The 19,373-nt window shown below is 39.5% G+C and overlaps 1 protein-coding gene across 3 annotated transcripts in view; it reads right to left on the bottom strand.

Moving 5' to 3' along the window:
• wasla (WASP like actin nucleation promoting factor a) overlaps positions 1–19,373 on the bottom strand; it is a 37,104-nt gene that overhangs the window by 2,434 nt on the left and 15,297 nt on the right. For 2 of the 3 annotated variants that reach the window (XM_059335143.1, XM_059335142.1), the window contains 5 exons: positions 16,878–16,901; positions 10,758–10,959; positions 7,612–7,654; positions 4,326–4,479; positions 807–1,417 (listed from right to left, as the gene is read on the bottom strand). In XM_059335143.1, coding sequence (XP_059191126.1) covers positions 807–1,417; positions 4,326–4,479; positions 7,612–7,654; positions 10,758–10,959; positions 16,878–16,901 — 1,034 coding nt within the window. The remainder of the gene's footprint in view (positions 1–806; positions 1,418–4,325; positions 4,480–7,611; positions 7,655–10,757; positions 10,960–16,877; positions 16,902–19,373) is intronic. The other variant, XM_059335145.1, reaches the window with a different exon arrangement.

Below are 19,373 nucleotides of genomic sequence, written 5' to 3'. Positions count from 1 at the left end.
CTTTTACAGGTGCAAACAGATGTCTCTCTGGCCATATAAATCACAGGTTTATTCAAAGCTCCAATAAGAAGCCATGGACAGATGACACCAGGTTGGACAAAATAAAATACATAGATTTTTTTCATATTATTGAGATCTTTATCTAAACCTAGCTTCATGTTTCAATCAGCAGTTATAAAAATGTGCAAACTGCATACAAAAATTAAAACCATATTATGTTAAATTATGTTGTTTATGAGTCGGAAATTATCTTTAGAAGGAGTAGATGCTTACAGGTAATCTTGGCTCCATTAAATTTAGCAGTATTTAACAGCATTTCTGTCCTCGTCAGTCATTGATAATGTACATTAACTTGTCAAACAGACTTTTTGTGTCAGGAAGCAGAACTCCGATTTAATGAAATCATGTTATAAAACTGAAAGGACATGATAATTGGTGGCAACGTCACATCTTACTTCAGTTTGTCATCGTATTTAAGTTCAGAGAAGATCTGCGACAGTTAAATAATGAAAAGTCTTTCTTTCGGAGTGATACGCTCCTATTCAGGAGCTTCAACTGTGTGACCGGGAACCCAGATCTGTTAAACTGAGCAATATGTTATAGGAGTTTCGAAAGTAGCAAGACGGGAACAGTGACAGCAAAAATACAAACAAACAAAACAGAAATACTTATTTTTTCAGGTCTTCCCGTGTTTAAGAAACCTGCATGTATGTGCTAATTTTGGTGGAAGAAGGGTATGAAAGGAGTGTGATATTTGTCAGCGGACCACTAAGTGTTGTGGGAATTGGACATTACGTTCGTCTTACCGTCTTGAGCTGGATTCCCTGTCGGATCTGATCCAGCAGGGCGTCTCGTCCCACGCCGGAGGCAGGCACTCGGCTGATCTGCTCCACCTTCTTCAGCTGAGTTCCTCCTCTGATCTGCTCCAGCAGCGCCGACTTCCCGCCGGGGCTCGGCGAATGAGGAGAGTCTCCGCCTCCACCGACACCGTCCAGCTCTGGAGGCGGAGGGGGCCCGGGAGGAGGAGGTGGAGGGGGAGGCGGAGGAGGTGGAGCAGGGCCAGAGCCGCCTCCTGTAGACTGCTGGGACAACGGGGGAGGCGGGGCTGGGGGGGAGATGGAGGCGTGTGACGCAGATGGAGGAGGAGGTGGGGGAGGCTGGTGGTGGTGATGGTGGGGAGGAGGTGGGGGCGGGTGACCTCCTCTGGTGGGAGGAGGTGGAGGGGGCGGGGCACCCAAAGTTCCCGGCCTGGAGGGAGGCGGAGGGGGAGGAGCTGAAGCGGGGGCTCTGGAGGGAGGAGGGGGAGGAGGGGCTCCTCGGCCTCCTCTTGATGGGGGAGGTGGAGGGGGAGGAGCCGAGTTGTGTGGGGGTGGTAGAGGAGGAGGGGGGCCGCCACGAGAAGGAGGTGGAGGGGGTGCTGCATAGTGGAGATAAAAGACATGTTAACCTTATGATGACATCATACACCTGCCAGGCCTGACTTTAGCCACGCCCCCTTTATACTGAGTGGATTTCAATTAGTTTTTAGTCTTTGTCCTGTGTGTTCTAAAGTTTGATAATGTCTAGTAAACTTCTTCCCAAGTTTTATTAGATTAAAAGTTTTATCATCATAGTCCAACAAAATGTTCCAATTCCATTTTTCCAATGAAAATATTATTTTAGTCATCAAAATATCCAAAACATTTCAGTTCATCTGCCAAGATTTGAACCTTTCAATGTAATGGATCATAAGTAGCAAAGGCTTTCATAAGAAAAAGCAACGAAAACGAGCTAAACTGGTAAGGTACACTGTTTGGAGTAACCAGATCCCATTAAAAACGTGTGACAAATATTCACTGAAAATCAGTTTACACAGAGCAGAGAGGAGAGGCTGTAAGTAGAGGTTGATCTTTATGATTTATGTCATTAGAACTATCATTCTACACAAAACACATTTTTGATTTGCACCCACTGCCATGATTGTGCTGATTTCATAGAGCTGCAGGACTCATAGATTTTATATATTGCAAAAAAAATACAAGCACATATTAATAAAAATGTACAAACGACCTGAAATGACTTGTTGGGGTTCAGGAATATATTAAGGTAACTAAACTAAAAAGTATTTTACTATCATATTTAAATCTAAATTAATCTGCAACAAATAAAATGTACATAATTAATTTATACTCACAGCAATCAATGCATATATTCACAATACCATTTTGTTTATTTGACTTGCTGTTGATATTAACATTGATTGTACACTTTGATTCTGATTATTAATTTAATTTTCTAATTTCCAGAATGAGAGATCAACAGAAGAGTTATCAAGCTATGAATGACGAGTAAACTCAAAAAAAACGTTCCTTTTCAAATATCAAAGGACTTTGGTTCAGATGAGCAGATGAAACAGCAGGTGCTTTTCAAGAAGTATATTCAAATTCAAGCATATTCCACAGGGAACGCATGAAAAGATCCTCCACCTTTCTATACCATCGACCATCAGTCCAATGGTCAGGCGCACACACACAAATTCAGATTCAGATCACTCCTCTCTCCTGTTTTCCAACCCTTACAGGTTAATATGAATAAAACATGGAGAAAGGAGTCTGTCAGGACGAATAAAAATATCTGACAGAGAAAACAGTTTCATCTGCACACCTCAAATATGCTGTCTGATACAAAAATACAGCAGAAAGGAAGGAAATGATACTTGTGAGAGGATTTTAAATCAGTTCATAAAAAAGTTATTTTCTTTTTGAAATGGTGGTGAATACCCCGGAAAGTATATTACTTTGTAAAGTTGACACCAGCAGTAATAAAAGCTATGTCATATATAAACATATTTTTCTGCAGAGCTTAATGAAATAGTTTAACAACTGGGGGAAATACATTTATTATGAGATTATGAGAGGTGGAGGTCGATACCACCCGCAAATATTTTTCTTTCGGCGAGTAATTTCCTTCGTCAACTCCAAGTAAAACATCTAATAGTTGTTTTAACACTTTTTCAAACAGAAGAAACATACAAGATGTAGCTTTAAAGATGCATGTAGGGGAATTTTGTCAGATGTTTCCTGTTTCAAGTCTTTGTGCTATGCTAAGCTAACTGTTATTTGGCCTCCTTCCCTGCAAGTTATCGTGACATGGTTGGTACAAATGTATTCCCTCTAGTTTCATATGATATCAGCATCTTCTCTGTTGATTTAAAGCTGAGCTCACTACAGTCTCGGAGGAAAAAGTTGGCAAAAAGTTATTTGACACTTTCTTTGACACTGGAGCTATTTCATTCGTTTTTTAATCCTTTTCATTCTGCCTGTATATACCACTGAAAATGTCACCTTGCTCTTTTGGTATAATTTTTATCAGCGCAACTTCACCTATATGACCTGATAATTATATTCTTTTACTTTGGTTTACAGGATCTATATTTTGAACCACAGTCATGCTCAGTGAAGAATTTTAAATGTTGCAAATATAACATACAAGAGGTTAATGAAAAAATGTCTAGGAGCTTTAAGCCAGTACTTTAGAGGGAAGCTGTCAGCAGGGAAACGCTGCTGCGTTTCTACGTCATGAAGAGGTAATGCACCAGCACTTTCGGAGACTCCAGAGGGTTAATATTAAAATAATGTCTTTTTCTAGACATTCTAGGCAACCTCAGGCTTCGGAGCCACATGTGTCTCTTCAGGCCATCTGCATTGGCTCCCTGTGGCTGTGAGAAAAAAATTACGAAATAAAATTTCTTTACATTAATTTTTTTATTTATCATTGGTATAGGCCCAAAGCTATTTGTATTCTCAAGTTGTAAAAATGTATAGCTTACATATAGCATTAAAAAAGTTTTTTTTTAAAAACATTTTTGTCAACTTAAATGTGCATCATAGCTTATGAAAGTCTCCACCCTGGTGCCGTAAGGTCTACATTTTGTCAACTTTGAAGCTAGTTTTGAGCTTTCCATAACTAGGCTCACTTTCGATTCCAAATTCATTAAATCATATTAATAAATGTTCATTATGACCTATTGGTAATGCTGGTAGGCTAATCAAAACTTAGTAGGCTGTTTCATTTTAATTGTAAGGCTCCAAATAAGGTTTGCGTCTCCATTCCAACATTTTTTTGTCTCTTTTTAACCAACAATGGCTCTATTGGTAAAGGTTGCTGATCCCTGTTCTAGACTAACTGCTTAGAAGATGTGTTGAGTTAAACTTGTAGCTGTTTTCCCTCCCCTGAATTCTTCTGTTTGGCTCTTTGCTCTTAAATAAAAATTATGCAGTGTAGCATTTCTGACTAGCTTGACACATTAAGCTAACCCGTGTGCATGTGTGTGTGGACGTTCTCACCCTGCCTCCTCAGCTCGTTCTTGACAGCCTCCACACCTCCCTTCTTCTCGATGAAGTCGTAGATGACTTTGGACGTCTCTCGGTCCTTCAGCTGAGCTTCAGAGATGCCGCACATGTCGAAGAGGTTCTTCAGTTCTGGGTCCAGGTTGTTCAGCTTCAACATCAACAACACAGACATTTAAAAAAAGACACCACACACACCACAACCCCACACACACACACACACACACACACACACACACACACACACACACACACACACACACACACACACACACACACACACACACACACACACACACACACACACACACACACACACACACACACACACACACACACACACACACACAGAAGAAGTCTTCAGAACATCACTTGTCAGCTCAGCATACCATCTACTGATGATTTTTGTAATTGATTTTTTCATAATATAGACTCAACAAATTACGTATTTGAATGACAAGTTGTAATATCGGGGCATTACTTGCTGAAGACTCTAAAGATTCCTGTGCAGCATTATCTAAATGTCTTGTATCTTTTCAAGCTTTGTTCTGTTGCCTGTGAATTGACACACACTTGCTGCATGGGAAGTGTCAGAATCCACACAAGGACGTTTCTAACCTTTTCTGTCGTCTCATGTCAGTCCTCTGTCCAAGTCTGTTTGCACTGATGTGCTTTTATCTTCGAGAACTCAGTTGTCCTTAAGGCCAAAACTTTTCCTGGCACCACAGAAAGCCTCAGGTGGTGAATATTGATCTATAGATACAATTAATGTTGTTTTTGGGTTGAGCAACAACCCAGCATGATAGCATGCTAAACTAAGCTTAGATTTAAAAAGCCTGACTTGCTTATGGGGGAATTTATTTTGTTAGAAAGTGTGTTTTTACTTTTATTATAATAATAATAATAATAATAATAATAATAATAAGTACAAAAAAATGTTTGTTATATTCCTTTACTTTTCCCATTTTCAATCTTTTTTGTCTTCATTTTGGGTTTTGTCTGACTGTTGATTCAGAAGTAAAGTTCTTGAAGTCTTAGATCTTCCTCAGCCACCAAATACGATCAAGACATAATAATAATAATAATACTATTTTCTGTTTAGTCCAGGACATGTTGAGGACTTTTTCTGCATACCTATCTCCTCCAGCTAATAAACAAACAACACGACTCCTCCAAGAAACATGAGATGTGTTCATTAAGGCTTATCTTCTCCTGCTCATCTCCCCTAGATTCTGTTGTGTGTGTATTTATTTTGTCCACAGAACAAAATCAGTGGGATTTTACTTCCTCTGCAGTGAAGCTGCTTTTAATCCCAGTGTCAGTGTGACACCTGGTGGCCAACAGGTGAAACTACAAGCTGCTTGAAACCTGGCAATCAAACAAAACAAACCATTTGGCTGCTTTCCATCAAATCAAACATTAACCTGCAGCTCTGCACGTCTCCTCTCAGAGATCACATTCACACCTCTTGTTCCTGTCACGCTGCAGTGCATTCTGGGACCGTCTGGTGCGTGACGGACATGTTTTTCAGGATGGTTCAGCGTGCTCGGTCAGTCGGGTAACAGAGACAAATAATGAGGCAGCGAACGGAGACCTGTCGCCCTGGCGCTCGTTAAGCCCATCAGTCTGAACATAGAGGTTGTTAGCGGACCAACTCAACAACGACACGCATCACCAGCTGTGAGAAACCAGTCAGGGGTCCTAAGCAGCCTCCATTTCACAACGACAAACATCTGTCAAACCTTAAATTAGAAAACTGATGATACAAGCTGTTTACAACAATCCCACTCAGTTCTGTGACATGTAACGATGCAAATCCAGTGGCAAAGACTTCACTCAGATGTTTGACTTTCTCTGTACACTCGTGTTTGTGCAGATGCTCACTAGTTGCTGTTTTCACAAAAATCCATGGGAGTTTGACATTAGAACCAATTTAGGTCTCAATACTTGAAAGAGTCCTGACTGAATCACATTTGTACAATGTCGATTGTGAACGGTATCCAACCCTAACAACTAGTGCAGCAATAAAAAATGGCTCAATATGCAGACGTGTGGACTTCACGCTGACTCAAATTTGCGTACACGAGCTGAGAGCAGACGTGAGATCTGATCTGATACCCTCAGCTCATGTCAAAATTGATAAATGCAGAGGCTTGTAGAAATGATCTTACGCCCACTTTACGCTCACTTTCTGACTTACGCTCGTTTGATAAATGAGGGCCTTTGTGTGAGAAAGGAGTTATACCAACATCTTTGCATATATATGGTTTTATATAGTGCATTTTTACATTTGATCATTTTCAAAAGCACCGCTGCTCCACCACCAAACAGATGGCTTAAAACAAAAATATATACATTTTTGGCAACCTGTCATTTGCTTGTTTTCACTTTTAGCTTTTTTTTTTTTAATTGCTTCCATCTCTAATGTTGTCATTTTAATTCCAGAATCTGAAGTATCTGGATCAAACAGCTGCAACCAGAGAAATAATAACTTTCCCTCTCCACAATACTGTAAATATGTTTGGAGTATAAGGCTTGTTGATAAGTGTTTCTACGTGAGGTAATAAAAGGATTTTCTGATCTGAAAACACTTTAATGGGGAATAATGCTTGATGTAGTGGAGAGAAGTTTTTAATTTTGATGGACCTCTACTGTGGCACGGTTTCTCTTCCTGTGAGACCAAAGTAGGCAAAATACTTCAATCAGTGCTACTGCTTCATTACAGCATCATCACTAATGATGAAAACAAAGAGGAGCTGTTTGACAGCTACAGCTCCCCTTGTGACACAATCAGACTAACTGTGGAGACGACAGTACGGTTCGTGTCTTCAGTTTTATGACGTGGTTCTTGTCTAATAAATAACATTTTTAGTGTAATACAACTGTAGAATATATAAGGTGGTGTGGAATGCACAACTACAGCTGCAGCTTTTTGTTTTAGAGCCACATATTAATTAAATTAAAACTTTAAGACTTTCGAAGGAGGAGTACTTTGGATGCATTATTGTCCTGTTTATATATTAATTATTTCAGTATATTCAGTATACTAAAGCTCTCCAATGAGTTGATGCGCCTGCAGCCTCGATCCCTCTGGAACATTCTGTGTCTGTGTGCAGCTTCTGAGACGCAGCGAGATGTTCGGGAATATGAGCAGGAAGCAAAAAGAGCCCATTGTGTGATTTCATCATGCAGCCGCCACACAGGTCACTATTGTGCTCCTGTGTGTGTGTGTGTGTGTGTGTGTGTGTGTGTGTGTGTGTGTGTGTGAAGGGGGGGTACTCACATCAAAACCTGTGTTTGGATCCCAGCCCACGTGACCGATGTGCCTGCAGAAGACAGGACAGATAATGTGGTGAGATCACACACACATTAATATACAGTTAGTACAGCAGCTATTTAGCATGTGGGCGGCCATGTGCACATGCTAAATAGTTAGCCCACACTCACATCTGTGAGAGTGACATCAGGCGGAGGGACAGTGTGGTCATTGAGCACCCTCAGACCAACATGTCTACTGTAGCCACAAAGCGGGCTGTTAAGAGCTGTCCCAACCAACAACTATAACGGTAACTAGAAAAGTAAGGTGAACGCTGGTGATTGAAAGCATTCTGCAAAGCATGTGCTGGAAACTCTAAATGTGCCGGAGCTCCACGTGTCCCTCGTCTTCCTTGAATCACTGCTCTGGCCTTCTGTGCATCAAAGGAAAGATGTTTAACCCATTTAAGCCGGGAAAGCATTACCGCATTTCTACCATTAAAACCGGGAGACCTATTTTCGGTCTCTTGCCAATGAAATGCATCAGAATACATGTGGGAGTGTCGCAATACAACATGGGACTTTTCCAGAACTTTGAAATCATGGCGGAAGACGACTATAGCAGAGGGAGTAAGTAACTCAGCAGTAAGTGACGGAAGAGATCTTGATGAAAACAGCCGATGATTTTATTGCTGATCCGAACTTTGAACCCTCGGAACCAATCGACCGGGATTTATGGATGAGGAACATGTTTTTAGACGACATATTTTCACCGAAGAACAGACAGATTTGTGGACATCTGGAGATAATAACAATAATAATACTAATTGATTGTGATGATGATATAAGAAATCATGAAATCATGTTTATGTCTTATATTACTTTATGCGTCGTTGAGTACCCTGAAAAGTGCAATATAGATAAAATGTATTATTATTATTTTTTATTACAGTAGGCTAATGAGAACTATGTCTATTTCTTCCAAAGGTCATATCATGTTTGCATCTTGCTAATGGGCATGTATTAGTATTATGCATAGGATTTTTATTCAGTCAAATGTAACATTTGCTGAGTTTGTTGATTTTTTAAAAAACTTTATTGAAGGTTTGGACAAATAAACTCAACTTCTCATGAAAGCCACGGGTATAAGCTTTCAAATACTTTTTGAATTTCATTTCTATCTGCAACAGAGGCTGAAGAATCTTGTGTTGAATTTCCAGAAAAGCTTCAGGTTTTAAGGTTTTTTTTTCAAAATCGCCCATAGGTTTACCAGGTATTTTTTCCAGGCGTTTTAGGCCTAAATGGGTTAAATCCTGTTGCTTGTTCACAAAGCACTGAATGATGTTGAGCCCAGATATAAAAACCCTGGATAAAAACCAAGCTTTTAGTTTCTCTGTGGAACCACTCGCTTGAGTACCTGTGGCCTGCTGAAGCTGTCGGCAGAAAACATCACCGTTTACTTCAGCTTTCTCATAAATACAATAATTATTGTCGTCTGAGTATACTTTTACTGCCTTGTTATATTTTAATTTCACTTTTAATGCCGTTTCTAGGGTTGCACATCTCTCTGTGATAAATGATTGGATACACATCTAGATACACAGGTTACGATAAGATTCAAAGTCGATACACTTTTGTTACAGGCCGATTCAATACGAATCGATACAGTGAAAGAACGATATGATTTGATTTCATTCTACGGTTAATATTTGTTGTAGATATTTTATAGTGTGTCACTCACAAGTTTTATATTTTAATTATCTTCTGATTTGCCATGGAGTTAAAAAACTGTTTTATTGCGAGTCTGAACAACAAAAAGAGCACAAACATCTTTCTACATTTATAATATTGTTAAAATCGTTCTAGAAGCTTTTTTTCTTCTCATGATCTGTTATTTCCCCCATTCCGATATATTATGCATACTATTAAAGTAAAAAAAACAAACAAAATTTTTTTTGTGTAGGTTTGGTGAGTGACATAATTTAGTCATTTTTTCCCCTTAATCATCTAACCTAATAAAACATTGGCTGGTGTTCAGTGGAAACAATCATGTTCTTGGATATTAAATAATGAATTTATCACTAGGATAGTCTACATACAGATGCTAATAATAATAACCCTAGCTGTTTCTAATGCTTTTAATGTCTATTGCATTTTCTGTTCATACATTTTTATGCCATTGTGAAGGACTTTGAATGACTGTATGAACAGTGCTATACAAATAAATTTGCCATGCATTATCATGTTTCCAAATTACCATCAATTACATATGTTAACGTTGCTTATTCCTTCCACTTAAAAAAGCTGCCTGCTCCTCTTCCCTTGGTTCTGTGAAGTGTGTAATCATTTGGTCCACAGATCAAAAGCTAACATGAAAGAGCCAGTCAGAAACGGCAGATACAACACATGTAAAGCAATGGATTCAGCTTTTAAATGAATAAACCTTTCAGCACCAAGGAGGAGAGAAGAGAGAAAGAGATGCTGTTGGCATCAATAATTACACTTTATCACAATCAATGTATTCTTATAGCACTGAAGAGATTTAACATTACTTGCTGTAAACCAGACAGATTTTTATTGACTCAGTGTTTCTATCGTTCCTCAAATTGTTTTGAAAGTGATCTTCAGGATATAGAATGCCACTGTCGTTATAGTTTTGGTCTGGAATCATCTTCTTTCCCATCCCCTTAGGCTGGAAGGAATCTTTAAAACAACAGAACGTTCATATATATTCATGGTACTTTTCCCCCAAAACATAAAAATTACTTATGTCACTTGGACTGATTTTACATTCAGCAAGTGTTAAGCAAATTAAGGGAAATTTCTGCACTATGACTGTTCAGCCTGCTGCATTAAATCTTCTGTCAAGTCTCTGTGACTCAGTTAAGTGACACCATTCGTGCATCATGCGGACAATAAAATCAGAAAGCCTGTGTTACAAACTGGAGGTGTGGAGCCTGAAATGTGGGTGTTTACCAGACATGCAGGGTCTCATGAAAGACACCATTGAGTTGCATTTGGGGAAGACTTGAAGACTAGGGAAAACTGTGTTGGCATTCATAAATTAACCAAGAAAAGAAATGGCAGATTAAAAGATAAGACAGAAAACACAATCTGATCCTGCTTCAGAAGCAAAACTTTCCGTGGGGTTGAATATATGTGGGTGTGACTCACTGGAAGTTGCTGGGCGTGCCGATGTCTGCCTTGGTCAGCTTCTTCTTCTTGCCTTTGGTCTTCTTGTCCTTCCTGTTCAGCCCGCTGTGGCTCAGCATGTTGTTGAGGTGGTACGGCTGCTGGTGGCTGTGGGAGTTGTGGAATCTGACGTTGTTGATCTCCGGGTTCTTGATGTCCACTGTGGCCATGTGCAGAGCGGGACCTGCACACACACAAAAGCTCATGAGCTGTGGTTCATAACAAAGCTGCCACTTGTACACCACACATATTTAAAATAAGCTGAGAATTGTCCTGATCCCATTCATGCTCCCCGGAGGATGAACCATTTAGATTATTAGAATGAAAAATGCTCAGGCAGGAATACGTTTTTAACGTTTTATGTGATATTTCACTCTATGGCTTGTTTTTGAGGAAACTGATGTCAACGCTGACCGAACCGTAAATGTATTTTCTGCCATGAGAGGTCTCTAAATCAAAACAATTAAATGGACCTGCACTTATATAGCGCTTTTCTAGTTGCTTTGCGACCACTCAAAGCTCTTTACACTACAGACTATACTCATTCACCCGTTCACACACACATTCATACTGGTGGCAGGGGCTACCCTACAATGGTGCCACCTGCCACCATTGGGAATTAATTCACATGGTAAAAATGTGTCTTAAAAGTGGATAAAAGGTTAATTTATTATTGAAAATTGTTGGGAACAAGTTTGATTTTTTAAAAGTACACAACTCACAAAACAATATATAACAGAAGTCTAGCTATACCTAAGACCTGTTGATGCACTTATACTGTAGCTGTAATGAAGACAGAATGTACAGTAATATAATCTAACTCATCCGTCCCAAACTCTCACACACTGAGTCATCAATATGTTTATAGTAATCCCTGGTATCCGAGGAATCAAAATGGCAAAGGGCGGCTGTAAACTCTCTTTCACTGGGCCTTCATGATCCATGTTTTCAAGCATAAATGTCGAGTGGCTGTCCCGCCAGTCCTCGAATTCCTCATAATCTCCACAAACCGCAGCAGCATCTGACATAAATCACTAATCCACTGCTAATCCCAGTCCAAATCCCTGGACTCCCCATGAATGCTGGATGTCTATGACCAGGACCAACAGGCTCGCCGCAAATTTGCCACCTCCTGAGATCCAGGATGGACAGGGTGGCCATTTCCCCCCACTTCCAGCCAGAGCTGCATGGGGTGGGTCAGTGTATGCCTCCTTATGAAAGTTAAGTTACTTTTATGGCACTGACTGAAAAGTAAAAGTCATATTTAGAATGCCTTGGTACAACGTTTTTGCTTGTATTTACATATATTGGTCATATAAAGTCTGTTTTAGTCCGGATCAGAGTGAAATTGGTGCTTTTAGTTTGTTTTGTATTTAATCTGACTTGCTTTCATGAAGGCTGAGGGTGGAAATATACTTGCAGTAAAATGTATTACTGGTTGGAAAGTTGGCGGTGGAAAATGTAAACACGGAAAGCAAGATGAAAACGCACCCAGAGTTCCTTTGATTTACTGGATGTAATCCTGCTCTGGTGTTCCTACCAAACTAATTTGGAGAGAAATGCTCAGAAAGAGCGTTGGTAATTCTGCAATGAGAAGTCCAAATCAGTCCTCTCCCAGTCATAGTGCATCTGTTGCTCTGTGTGCATCTCACAAAATGCCCACACATGAAGCCCACAATCTGCTGCGGTTTGGTTCATTTCCTGTAATTGGCCTGCACCAGGGTCCATTTGGAGATGGACCAAGGCCTCCTCTTGCAAGTGGTCTCGGACCGGTTGTTTTGGTCTACAAAAGTACCACTGGAGAGTTCACAAGTGACCAAACGAACTGTAACAAGGATTTAACCGCACCAGAGTTTGATTGAAGTTGATAAAACTTTGGGCTGTGAAAGAGCCCCAAGAAATGAAACTTAGGTATCATATCTGCAAATCATCCTTTGACAAAATGCAGTTCTCCTGATCCATTTCCTAAGAAAAACCTCATTTGTCCGAACTCCAAACAACTCGTATTCAAACCCGCCAATTTTTTTGTACAGACAAAAGTTGGGAGCAGACTCAATAAGGAAGGCTTCTTGGCTCGCTGCTGATACTCTGGATTCTTTCACAAAGAAAACCTGAGCAGCAACAGCTTATAACTTCCCTGCCTACTTGGCAGGATGCAGCAGAGGGCCTCCATTCAAGCCCAGCTTGTCAATGAACAGCATATGTGGAGGAGGTTCAGCTGGATTTAAGGGTTCACATCAGGTAACAAGAGAGTCAGAGGAGAGCCGTCAACATTCCCAAACAATGTGGGTTATCCCTAAAGTAACTAAGCAGCTTCTTCACTAGACAAGTGTCTTTTTATTGATGTTCTGTACTCACAATGAGTACAAGAACAATATATGTAAAGGGGAGGAAAACTGGGACAAACTCTCCCAAACAGAGACAAATCCAGAGCAGCAACGTTCCTCTGTCAGTCTCATTATTCACAAGTAAAATGTCAGAATGAATCTACGCCACCAGAGAGAGAAACTTCAATGAACAAACGAGCTCAGGCACAGTTCCATGGAGCTAATTTAAGATTTACTCAGTATATATTAATCCTGCTCTTTGTGGCAATAGTGTTTGCCAACAGTCAGAAGGCTTAATGAAAGTTAACAAATCTTTTAGGACGACATGCAGACACAGTGGAGAAGAGGAGCTAAACTGAAGCTTACATGCACTGGGACCATTACTCACTACTGTGTTTGCCTGCACCTGAACGCCTCGTGAACAAAGGCAGTAAAGAAGAACTTACATTCTGGATGGCTGTCGTTTACTTCTACCTCCTCCTGAACAATGCATTCAGATTCTAGGACATTTCCAAAGTTTGACACAAGACAAATTGCCTCAAGTTCACAAGGTGGCATCGCTAAGCTGTTAAAGTGCCTCCAGGGTGGGAAAAGCTAAAAGATCAGCGACGCTCTGGTGTGAAAAGGAAAACTTTATCTGGTGTCTTTTTTCCCCAAGAACATGTTCATATTTAGCTAAGCTAAATCTGGAAAAAAAACAAACATATTCTTCTCTTCATCATCGTTTCATCGTTTCCATCAAAACTGTTTTTCCTCAATTGAAATCTTCTTGAAAACTGTAAAAAATAAAATAAAAAATAAAAAAGGCCTTTTATTAAACTGCCTCAACAGAGGAAACAGACTAACTTTTCTACTGGAAAGCGCTCGTTCACTTTTTTTGAATTTGAAACTGCTTTTGTATCATTGCAGTGTGGATAGTATATGCAAATGAAGGTTTTTTTTTAGTTTCCCTTTATGTTGTTGAACCCAGACCCGTACACTGATTGGCAAAGGTCCACTGGATGACATGTTACCTGCATGATAACGATGCAAATCAGCAAAGTTCCCCTTTAAATAAAAAAGGTCATTAGTGTTTCTCTGCCAATCCAATAGCTTTAGTCTACAGTTGGATAACATCACAACCATAATAAATGTATTTTCTTGGCACTGGGAAGGAATTTTACATATAAAAGCTTTATGGTGTAAAAATTAAATAATACAAACTGAATTATAACTGACCCTATTTGCAGTTTTTACTGTTTTGTTAACATTTTTAAAGAGGGTTTATGAAAAAAAAAAATGCATTCACTACTGTTGGCCACTGGGTTTAATTGGTAGCCAGGTTGATTGGCTGTATCACATTCAGCTCTCTTGTGGTCTCTTTCTTTCATAATTGAGAAGTGATAAAAATGAACTTAAATCGTCAGTAGCAGTAACTGTGGGGATTACATATCAGCCCTGATGTACATCACAACAGGGTTTAAAGGGAACAACAACAGAGAGCATGTGGTCTACATATGGCACAGATGGGCTTCCTGCTGACCAGATTAACCTGCGGCAGACTCCGCTCGGTGTCAGCATGTGAGTCACGCTGTCTGTGAAACAACGCCGCCAACGTGTCAGGAAACACCACAACCCTACAGTCTTCTGGCGTTTATCATCCAGGCACGCACAGAACAGCTATTTCTGTAAGAAGATGCTCAATGAACACTGTTTTTAATCAGCCTCTTGCTTCTTCATTCATATAAACAGAGCCTGCTGCTGCTAGAAGCAACTCTTTCAAGGGTTGTAATCTCTGGGTCCAGTCAGATGTCTGAGAGGACTACTCTACATGTTTGAAGGGCCTTTAATGCCTTTAGGTTGCACAAAGTCCTCTTTACAACTAGATGTTATTTTTGTATATAAAGAACAAAATGTGGACAGTGGTTCAACCGGACTGACAACTTAAAGGGTTGCAAGAGACAAAGATCCCTCTGAGCAACAGTTGACAAAGAATAGAAGAAATCAGCAAGTATTGTTAAAAGAAACTGGAGGCTTGGGAAGAAATTTTTTGCGGATTTAAACAGGAACAGGTTTCAGGTGAACAATAATGCCAATGACAAGCTGGAGTTAACAGACAACATCTTGTTTTAGCAAGTTATTCTTCAAACTTCACAATAGAAATGGTTAGTCAACAGATTATAGGGACTGGATCAGTGAGAATCAGCTGAACACACAATGGGCCGACAAATCAAAGTTTAAGCCTCGTCAGTCTAACCACTGAGTAGACTGCAGAGGGCCCAAAGAAAAATGGAAAAACTCAATATTCAGAGCTCACGTGCACTGTTTTGGTTCAATAGTGATCAAGGGTCACTGACGCTTTTCTGAACTGGAAAACAAATTCAAAATCCAAGTTCCAGCAGTATTCTCCCCTGTCATGCAACATTGTGGGGGGATTGACTAGATGGAAGTTTAAACCATTTGACTCTCTCAAATCTCTTTTTCCACTTTAGCTGTTTAAATTAGAGTTGTTCCGATTCCAAAACCATTATCAGAAATTGCTCCAATTCTGCTGAAAATGCTGGCATCGGTATCGGCGAGTACTGGAGTCCAGGCACTGATCCAATTTACCACCTAATTTATTAAATTAGTTATCTATTTACTGGTTGCTCCATTAAGCTAATATTGTGGCTGCACTTTAATTTAAATAAATTCCTAGATTTATTTATCTAAATTGCTGTTGCACATCTGTTTTGTATACTGTTTTATTTAAAAATAAATGGCTTGAATTTACTGTATTTATTCATGTTTTACAAAGGGTTTAACCTGAGCCAGGCCTTACCACATGATATCAGCGATGCAGGTGTAGTATTATAGATTTTTTTTATAACATACCGGTATCGGAATCGGTATTGGGAGGGAAAAAATGGTATCGGAACATCTCTACTTTGAATTATGCTGCTTCTTTATCTGTTAAAATAACTACTATTGAGAAAAGACAAATCAATACAACAGCTGATTCCAAACTTCTGGACTGCAGGGTCATAGTCTTGGGCCAATGGTTGAATTGACAATCAACGATCGTTTGAATCAGCTGGCAATGCCTTTCTAGTGATGCTTTGACTATTTTTTTTTTGCAAGAAAAACACTGCCATGGTGAATTTTAGGGTGTACATATACCCCTTTATGACGGATACATGGCAGTTCAAAGGGCCAATTCCGAGTCAGTGCCTAATCTTGAACCAGGTCTTTGGGTTTCGACAGCGATGAACCGGTTCTTGGCTATGAAAACTGGTTCCAGAGCAGCACCAACTCTTTGCTGGTCTCGAACCACAAACTGCTCCATCAGGGGTTGGGGGTGGGACCAACAAGACCAATTAAAACGTGTACCATTCAGGTATTCTCTGCTAGGTAGCTGGTTAGACCTAGACTTTACAGCAAAGGCTAACATAAACATCTTACATTCAGTGTCAATAAGAATGTAATCGCTCTCCATAGCGATCAAGACAAGCAGCACAATGTGTTGCACCAGTCCAGTTTGAATGTCAGTGTAGGTTTGCAAAGCCAGGAGCAATATTTGTGGAGAGTTGATTGTAGTAATTAAGCTTAAAGTTGGTGCTAGTGTTTCAGCCATGTGTCTGTTAGTCACTTCACACCATGCAACATATTAAGAGTCCAAAGAGATTTATGATCTGCATTTCACTCAAAGTCATCAAAAGATTTTTCTTGTCATTACAGGAAAGAATGACCAAGCACACTGCAGGGCCACAGTAAAAGGAGTAGAATCTGAATTATCAATACCGAGAATTTAACGTACCATTTTTAGGGTCACCTCTCTTCTCTGCAAAAGAAAAATTAACACAATTACAGTTTCAGCAAAAAACAAAAGCACATAATCTGGAATAAATGTAGAGTTTTTAAGAGGTGAGAGAAGAGGGTGAGCTGTTCAAAGATCCAAAAGGTGTGTTAGTGCGAATCTGTGGCGGCTAGAAAGAGAAGCCTGCAGGTGTCAAAACTTTCAGAGAAAACATGCAGCCTCGTGTCTTCATCACCATGGGCGAAACAGTCAGAAAAGAGAGCTCAGGAAGTCTTCGCCATGAGCAGAAGAAGAGAAGTTAAAGCTTTGAAAGTTCAGTTTGTGTCTCATAAAACCCTCCCCCCACTGAAAACCCTTCTGTCTCAGCACTGAGTCTCTGGCCCCTCAGTCATCATCACAGTTTGAGTGGTGCACTTCAAAAGGCCGGCATGCTGAGAGGAGCTGGAGGGGAGCCGGAGAGGACCCTCACTGCAGAGACGCTTTACGACACAGAGACAGACTGACAGCTTTACTGCAGCGCAGAGAAACACACAATAAACTCACAGCAGCAGAGAAAAGAAGGAAACCGTCCCAAACCAAACCTCTATCATCAGGGTATTTTGCATTTTCAGGACTGTGACTTTAACCCGTTCATACAGCAGACGTACAATTTGAGCCTTCTCCTGTCATGTTCAAACTCATTTTGAACTAACCCTCTAAACCTACATATATGATTCTTTAAACGGTCACCCAAAATACACTGTTAAACAGGAATTATGGTCAGAATTTCAATTTTCCAACAGTCTTTGAACAGATCAGTTGTCCCCTTTTCTTGCCATGACTGTGCTGATTCCATAGAGCTGCAGCATTTAAATATTTTACATATTGCAGTGAAATACAAGGCCACAGAGGGTGAAATGTAAGATAAGCAAAAAAACAAAAAAACCCTTGTTGGGGTTCAGAGGGTTGAATTAATTTGAATGCATCCCACAGAGAATAACACAACGTAATGTGGTGTCATACAGCTGCCTGATGTGTCTTGAGGTTGTGGCATGTCTCTCTTCAGAAGCAACGACAATGTACCGTATATTCTTATACATACAGCAAATCTTACTTATCTTATCAGTGATGGACAATTTAAGATCTTCTGATAAGAGACCAGAGGACGAGTGTAGCGATGAGTAGCCCGGCAGATGAGATTGTACTCATTTCTAGAGTTTACTTACCGCTGCCTCACTCGGGAGGCAAGCCTACAGTGGAGTCTCACAATAAAAACAGCTGGGTTTTTGTTTTGTTTTTATAAAACTGTCAGAAAGTCTCATCTTTAAAGATACTTTGGTGTTGTGATTATGAAACAATCACAGCTTTGCTCGCAAATGTTCTCAGTTCCGACTCCCCCCAAAAAATCCTCTTATGCATATCATTGTGTTTATTTTTTATTATGTTTTTCACGGCTCCCTAACTTTTTTGGGATCTGGGTTGTAGGTAAAGCTGATTTTAAGATTATTTATTATTATTATTATTATATATTATATTACTTATTAGTCCCACAGCGGGGGAATTTCCAGAGAGGAGCTTCAATAAAAATAACAATTAATAGTTAACAAGTAGTATAAACTAGAAATATAAGAAAGGTATTAGCAATAAAACAAGTAATTTTTTAAAGAAGTATTAACAAAAGTAGAAATATAAGTATTACCAATTTACAATTTAAACAAGTAGAAATATCTTTTTAAAAAGTATTAATTTACAATTTAAATAAGTACAAATATAAAAAGTATTACTTAGTATTATTAGTAGTACAATTTAGACATGTAGAAATATAAAAAAACATTAACAATTAAAAAAGGAAAACAAAATCTAGGAACATTATGTACAATGCAGACCGAATAATTAATAAATAAATACATAAGTGTAGTTGTAGGTGGTGTCGTTGATTCAATTCACTGGTAAGCAAGATATTTAAACTTAATAACCTGATGAAATAGTGGATACATGTTGAAGTTTAACTGCTGTGCCTCTGACCTTCACCACTGCATAGGTCTAAACGGGGTATTACACTGTACAGATGTGCTTTGGGCAAATGGTAAATGGAGCGCACTTGTATAGAGATTTTATTCAAAGCGCTTTACACTACAGACTGCCCTCATTCACCGATTCACACACAAGCAATCCTACAACGGTGCCACCTGCTACCATTGGGAATTCATTCATTCACTGATGAACGCAGCATCGGAGCCATTTGGGGTTCAGTATCTTGCTCAAGGATACTTCAACATGTAGGCTGCCATGGTCGGGGATCGAACCACCAACCTTCCAATGGGCGACCACTCTACCAACTAACACTAACAGGTGTGTCTAAAAACAAGATAAAAACACTAAATCTGAGGGAAATTATCTTGCTGCATGAACAGATAATTTCACTTGACAAGATTTCTTAAATTAGGATGATTAAATCTACATATAAGCATGTTGAACACTTAAAATAAGAAATTCTAAATCTAAAGTTGTTTTTTT

Source organism: Centropristis striata, chromosome 6 (assembly GCF_030273125.1).
Source record: "Centropristis striata isolate RG_2023a ecotype Rhode Island chromosome 6, C.striata_1.0, whole genome shotgun sequence".
NCBI lineage: Eukaryota > Metazoa > Chordata > Actinopteri > Perciformes > Serranidae > Centropristis > Centropristis striata.
This window is presented reverse-complemented; position numbering and strand designations above follow the sequence as displayed.